The sequence below is a fragment of the Buceros rhinoceros genome, unplaced genomic scaffold (assembly GCF_000710305.1).
Source record: "Buceros rhinoceros silvestris isolate BGI_N320 unplaced genomic scaffold, ASM71030v1 scaffold8632, whole genome shotgun sequence".
In the NCBI taxonomy this organism is placed as follows: domain Eukaryota; kingdom Metazoa; phylum Chordata; class Aves; order Bucerotiformes; family Bucerotidae; genus Buceros; species Buceros rhinoceros.
The window spans coordinates 1-7,359 of NW_010399459.1; the positions used below are offsets into that span (position 1 = coordinate 1).

The 7,359-nt window shown below is 46.1% G+C and overlaps 1 protein-coding gene across 1 annotated transcript in view; it reads left to right on the forward strand.

The window, feature by feature from the left end:
- Positions 1-324: 324 nt before the first annotated feature.
- Positions 325-7,359, forward strand: part of CAMK2D (calcium/calmodulin-dependent protein kinase II delta) — a gene marked incomplete at its 3' end in the record, with an annotated part of 92,643 nt that continues 85,608 nt past the window's right edge. The window contains exons 1-2 of the mRNA XM_010131475.1: positions 325-365; positions 1,756-1,850. Of these exons, the coding sequence (XP_010129777.1) occupies positions 325-365; positions 1,756-1,850 (136 nt within the window). The remainder of the gene's footprint in view (positions 366-1,755; positions 1,851-7,359) is intronic.

A 7,359-nucleotide genomic window follows, 5' to 3' on the forward strand; every position in this document is an offset into this window, starting at 1 on the left:
GAGCCCTGTACCGGCGCCCCGGCTCTCCCGGGAGCCGGAGGAGGATTAACTGCCGCGCCGTAATCCCGCTTTCCAGTCCCTCGTCCACCCCAGCGGCATCGCCGCTGGAGGGAAAGGTGTTTTTGCGTCCCTGGGTCGTCCCCGCCGCTGGCTGGGGGGGCCCTGCGCTCTCCTGTTGCACCCCGGGATTTCCTCTTTTCCCCCCGTGACCTCCTCAGGATCAGGCTGCCGCGTTCTCCTCTCCGCACCGTCTCCCTGCTACACGTTGCCGTTCCCTTCAACTGTTTCTGCGGTGGGACGCGGCACTGTTACTGCTACTCTGCGATGCTTCAGTCCCCACTTCCTTGTCCCTGTGAAAGGACCAGGTGCTCCTGCACCGCCCTTCTCCCTCCTTCTCTCTTTCCCACCCTCTCTCCGCACTTGTCTCTGCATTGGCAGACCTGCTGCTGCACACTAGAACAGGGCTTTGCAGGGGGACCCTGTGGGACAAGAAAGCAGCGTAGCAGCCGCCAGGGTAGGATTATGGGGACAGTGCTTTCCTGGGTGCTGCTGCTCTCTCCCTCCCTCCCTTCCTGCACCAACTGCTGGGCTCTGCTGCATCTCTTCTCTTCAGCCCGTTGTCCTCCTCCCTCCCCACACTGCTGCAGCTGTGTGTCACCAAGCTTGGGGCCTGGTGCTGGTGCTCACCTTGCTGCTTATTCGTTTGTATGTAGAGGTTGAGGAAGGGGAGGAAAGGGCAGGACTCTGCAGTGTGGGGAGGGTTCAAGCTATTTTAGGCTCTCTGTAGGGCTAACTTTTGTGGGGCCCTTGTGCAGCTTCTGTTCTCCTTTCCTGTACTTTAACTATGTGCATTTGTCCATAGACACGGGTTCGTGTTCCTGGTCTGAAGGACCTGGAATTTTCTGCCAGTTTTCTCTTATTTATCCTTTACCCCTTTTCAGATCTTTCCTGTAAAGCTGTTGTTATTTTCCCACCCTGTTTTGTTGTTGTTGTTTTGGTTTTTTTTTAAAAGAAAAGGACTGCTTTCAAGTGCTCATCTGTGTAGTCCTGTAGATTTTGAGTCCCTATCTTTTCACCTTGGTCTCTGTTGTATTATCTCTTTTTTTCCTCACAGAAATCCTTCTTCCCTCTCTCTCAGACCTCTTCTCCAAGTGGCTCTTTGGAATAGTTGTAACAATATCAATAGTTCCAGCTTGAGAAAATGTACAAAGCCTCGTAGCTTCCTACTCACTTCATTAATAGGTACATGCTTATCCCCATTTTGCAGGTGGGTAGAGAGATGTAAGAGAACTAGTAACTTCTGCAAAGTGTTGCAGCAATTTTGTTACTGAGCTGGCACTTGATGTGGGAGAAATGAGTCCTGGTTGTCTGATGTAACTGCTGGGGATACTGACTTCGGGAGAGGGACTTAACGGCTAGCGTTTGCAGCGTTGTTCTGGGCTGCTCGTCTCGGGTTCATCAGTCCCTTCATGTCCTGTTTCTGTGCCCGTATGGTCTCTTTCTCCCTGCACAGCCGCTGTTCTTACTGCCATGTCTGTGAGGGAGCTCGAGGAGCATTCAGGAGGCTTTGAGTACCATACAGACTAGGATTTATTTGCTAATCAGACAGCATGCACTGTTCATTGGGTTCTCATGAGTTGTTTCCCTCTGCTGTATGCCCTGTCCTTAAACTGATCTGCTCTAGAGATAGAATTTGCTGCTATCGTGTTCTCATTTTCAGTTTCATAGCTCCTACCCTCTTTATTTTTCTTCTAGGGGAGCCTTCTCTGTGGTCCGCAGGTGTGTAAAGAAAAGTTCATCACAGGAATATGCTGCAAAAATCATCAACACCAAAAAACTGTCAGCCAGAGGTTAGTGTCATAATCTACCTTTTTCCTTTTATTAATAGCAAATACTTCACTGAAGTTGAAGGTGTAATGAGTTTAAGGGATCTGAAGTTGCTTGTCTCAGTCATTATTTCAGGGTTACAAAATAATTGAGTTGTACGTCAGAGGACATTGAAAGGAGGTAGCGTAGGATGATAGAAGAATTCCTGTATCTGGAAATGGATACTCTGTGATGTTGGTTTTTTCCTTCTTGAGATCTTTCTTCTGCAAGCTGAGCTAGAGGTATGTTTTCAGAAGATTTGTCTTTGTGTGTGTGTACTGATCACTCACAGTAAAGAGAAGCATTGCAGACTGATTTTGCTGAACATCTTTTCTACCTAAGGGATCTCTCTTACCATAACAAATGCGATATTTTTTTTTTTAATTTTGTTCAAGGATAGATGCTATGTGCCTTTCTTCTTTCATGCTGTAGTTAAATGTGGTGTGTTTCGAAACTAACAGATTTGTCTTCAAAGGCAGAAGTAGGTTGGACGGAAAAATCTTCTGAATTTGACTTGTCAACAAATTAGAACAACTATTTTTTGCTTTTGTTAGCCTGGAGACTTTGAAAACCTGAAACCAGACTGTGGACCAGACTTGTGGTCCAGTTTCTTGGTTTTCTGTTTTCCAGGGATTCCACATATGCCCACAGTAGTGTACGTTGTAGTGTGCAGGGAATGCGTGTCTTCTAGGGAGTAGGGAATCCCTTACAGGGATTAAAGGCGCTTTGCGGGTGGGATGTGTGAGGGGGAGTATGAGAGAAACTGAACTGCACTAAAGGATGCTGAAAGCAGAGAGTGCAACAAGTTGATATGCCAGAGGCAACTGTTTCTGGAAGAGGTGAACAAGACAAGATCTAAGTCCTTCTGGCCTTTCAGATTTGACAAAATTAGGATTTGGCCCTCGACTGTTGTGCTAACTGGATAGATGGCTTAGTAGGGGGATTGACAGAGAAATGAAAAAAAAAAAAGCAGGAGTAGACAAATGATCTTGAGAAATTAGAAGTGAAGCGTGTTTTGCCTAATACCTATAAAAGAGAAAAATAGACAGTGTATTCTCCTTTTTGACGGAATATGAAATGTGATGATTAGAGCAGAAAACAGCTTGAAGAATGGTGAAAAATTTTCCTTTACTGTAGTTCACGTGGAGAAGTAGTGTAAGTAGTAGAGTGCTGTGTTGTTTTGGTATCTAGCCTGAGTGAGGTCGTGTTGGGGACCAACCAATGGAGCCCTAGATTATTTAGGAGATGGCTGCAAGTCCTGTGAGAATTGGTGTCCCCTCCAGGGTCAGGTGACAGTGCCTGCTGATGTAGGTGGGGTATCCAATCTCTGGAGTTCAAAATTAGTTCAACTTAATATGGGAGAGATTTGAAGGGTGGCTTTGCTTTGCTGACGGCCATTAATGGCGTGTTTGCTCTGCAGAGTTCCCTGTCCATCCTGTAGTGAGGACTAAAGCTCAGGAGAGCCATCTTCTCAGCTGCTGGAGGACACAAGCCTGCTCAGAGAAGGCAGAGAGTAGCTCTGTAAACTGATCACAAATGAGAAGCTGTTTTCTTACGAAGGAGGTGGTATCAAAGTTAACTCTGGTGATGAGATGGAGAGAACTGCAGGATTAATATAGTTGAAAAAAAATCCAGAAGCATACTAGCAGAAGTCAAAAGTAGCAGAAGAACTGATTGAGTCAGGTTTCAAGTGTTGGGCAACTAATGAGTTACAGAGGGAGCAATATATACATTCTAATTGTTTTTCATTTTAAGGTGATGACAGTTTTATGTTCCAGCAAGTGGGGAAAAAAAGGTATGGGTGAATACAGGCCGTGTGTTGATCTGCTACTTACTTTCTAGATTTCATACCTTCATATAATAAAATATATTTAGGATACTAGCTTGGTCCTCAGCTACATGACTCAAGGCACCTGGCAATGGTTTACTTACAAAGGTACTGGTTAGGTAGAGGGCAAGTGTGGGGAGAGCCAAGAAAGGAAATGGATGTTTCTGCTAGTGCAGAAGAATATCAGAAACAGGGGACTGATCAGGTTTTGTTGGAGTCTTACTTGAGGACTGAGGAATCTGCATTTACAGTGAAAAGTGGCTGATGACTTCAGCTGAATATATAGGTTCCTCAGTTATTCTAGCTGTGTTTGCCGATAGCTCAAGTGGTTAGTACAAAAAGGGAGCGAATATTTTGATAGGAACTTAGGCGTGCTATTTAGACATTGCAGCTGTAGCTCAGTGATTAGGGAGATTCAATTCAGCAACCTGAAAATGAAGGTCTCGGGGAAAGGCATTTTAGAAAGCTGCCTCCCACAGGAGGAGAATTAGTGTTAATTCTGAAGTATCCTGCATATATGTTGCCTGATGCTTCCTTTCTCCAAGCTAGTGCTTCTCCCCAGGGAGGCCACATCTCTGTCTGGCAGTACATACACGCGGGGCTCTCCTGCATGTCCCACTGCTTGCTTGCCTGTCTGTTGCACAGGTTAATTCACCCTCCCACATTGCTGATTTTCTTCTAGGCTTGGTCACAGTGCCAGAATATTCCCTTGTGTGGGGACACCCTTACGCTCTCTATCTTAAGCATAGCTACACTTAACACTTTGTCACTTCTGTAGCAGAATTTGAACCTATTTGGATACCTGACTTCTACTTCAAGAGCCGGTGTCTTGCTGCTGCTGAGATTTATGCCTAGCCCATTGCTGCTTCACAGAAGTTTTGCCTGCTGTGTTGCTGCCCTTGATTATGCCCAGGGAAATGGTAATAAAGCCTTGCTCTCCTTCCATGGTACTTCTCAATACCTTTATTTTTTCAAGACTCTTCACGAAGAAATACTAGATAGCTGACTGGGAAGTGCTGAATAGCTTGCTGTATGTAGCTGAAAAGGAGGAAGAGGAATGCTTCAGAGTGAATTGTATGTGTTTAAAGGGTTCTGTATAACTTGACATGCTTATCAAACCGTTTTCTTAAAGCAGTGAAGAGTGGAAGAGGCATGGTGCTGTTACAGGGCTTCTCTGTGAAAGCAAGGAGGGTGAATGTGGTGCTGGTCCTTGTGAAGGGTGGTCCTAACAACTTCAGCATCCTAAGTTTCACCCTTTGTAAATATGAAGTTGGATGTTGAGAGGAGAGTCTGTTTCTCTGTTGTCCATGATTTTGGGATTCCTATTCTCTCTCTTTTTTAACAAGTCGTGTCAGTAAGATCTGGTCTAGAGTAAAATTTGTATTTCAGCTTTAATGATGTATTTGCTATTATTCAAACTGTGTTGATGCTTAAGATTGCCCAGTGAGGAGTATGCCAAGAACTTTAATCTTAAATAGGGGCCAAGTGCTTGTGGAAAGGAAGGAGAAACAGATTTCACCTTAGTCAGCATTCAGCTGACATGTAAGAGCAGTGGTTATTACACGTGGGGAAACACAGAGCTTGTCATCTAAAATTCCCATGGGATTGAACACAGGCTCTTAGCAGAGCTACAGGTAGAGGAAAGTAATAACTGTGGGTTTTGGAAGTTGTCATGTGTCTGGGTGTCCCCAGAATACTTCTTGAACATGAAAATTCATAGCAAGTAGTGCTTTGGTTCCTGGGCAGCAGTGAAGTCCAAATAAAGTAAAAATGCTTGCAGTGATCAAAAGGATCAAGAGAGAAGCAGTAGCTTTAGTAGCAGTATAGAAATATTCAGGATTTGACTCTCCCGTGTATACTTTAAGAGATGGTCCTGCACTGGAAAGAGGTAGGCAGAGCTCTTTCCTGTGATAATTTTTAGGATGTTGTTTATACCAAATAGCATATAGTGATCCTGCCACCATGTGTAAGATTTTTGGCCCTTGTTTTTCAGTTGTGGGGTGGGGAGGAGAAATCTCTGTGCATTACATCTTTTGTAAAATTTTCTTTGCTGCTGAAAACCTGTATCTTTGAACTCTTGCAAGTGACATCTCTTGATGAAACAATAAAAAGCAGCTGTCTTGGAAGCTAGACTGCTTCACTGCTTTCTCCTTATTGTGGCTTTGCTCTTGCCTGTGGAATAAAGAGGTGGATTCTCTCCCTGCTCTCCATCTTTCCAAATTTTTAACCAGATCAAAATTTGCAGTCTACCCAGTTATTTTGTTGTTGTTCCTGTAGGAGATTATGTGAATTGTGGGAGGAGCAGGGAATTACTTCTGTGTATCGAACACCAGCAGGAAATAAAGCTCTCTCTTTACACTTCCAACTCATCTTTTTTTCATACACCTCTCTTGTCCTGGCTTTCAGTTCCATAGTTGTTACTGATTTGGGCTTTAAGTATGTTTTGTCGGAGGTGTCAATAGTAGTTTCCCTGGACACTGAAATGTTGACCTTGAATGCAACAGAGGAAGTTTAGCAGTGTCAGTCCCTAACCTCTCTCTGGATCTGATCTCTAAATGTTTCTCTAGCTGTTTCTGAGTTAGGACTTTCTTGGACTGCTCTTGTGTCTGCCAGGTTTAAAGTCCCTGGTGGGCTACAGCACACCCACTTGAACTGGATGCACGCAGCAATGGTGCACTGCAGCCTGGCAAATCATCTCTGTGTGAAAAGCAAGTAAGCCCAGGACACTGGTCACAGATGGCCGAAGCGCAAATCCAAGCTCATGTAGAAATGTCCTGTAGTAAGTGTCCTCTGTGTGTGCCCGTGTTTGTAGGCTGGGGACAAATGTCCTTTCTTGTAGAGGACGGCAAATCAAACTGTGTCTGCTCAGCTGTACTTGCTGAGCGGCCAAATCGGGTCTGGTCATTTGGTGTGGGAGAGAAGCTGCCCCTCTTGCAGCATGGGCCTTAGGCTGAATGTGAAGAGCTTCCCTTCGCCCCAGCTCCTCCTCCTCCCCTCTGCTGCCTGTGAGGAGTCTGAGAGATGCTGTGATTAGGGAGCATATATAGGAGATCAGCGGCACTGATGGCTGGGAATTTTTTCGGAGGTCCTTCTGCACATGGAGGGAAGTAGTGAGCAGAGCTAAGAGTGCTGCACACACACTCCCCTCCCCACCAGAGCAGTCTGTGTGGTTGAGGGCTGCCCGGCAGGGCAACTGTAAAGGGCTGGGCACTGTGGGAAGGGGGCTGGAGGGGGGCATCAGTGGGTGGGTGGGTGCGTGGATAACGAGTGGCTGAACTCTCCGCTCTGCACCGTAGCACGCATGCGTGCCGCAGGAGATGGTGATGGGGCTGCTCTGCTGATGTCAGAAACTGCAGTTCTCTACCTCCTGCCAGGAGCCTGCTTCCTCCTCTTCTTCTTCCCTGCCTTCAACTGCGGCCCTCAGCTTAGGGGATGAGGTGTTCGAGCAGTGTGTCACCAAGGGAAATTTCAGAGGAAGAGGTGTTTGGAGGAGTGGTATGTGTAAAAGGAGAGACCCTGACCTTGGAGGAGAGGCTGGGGCTGGGAGCTTGATGGGGGGCTGCTGCGGGTTTTTGCCCACCTCAACACATTGATATAGGCAGGAGAGCACCATGGCGTGAGAGCCGGCAGAGATTGGGGAAGGGGTGAGGAGTGGAAGGCTTTCT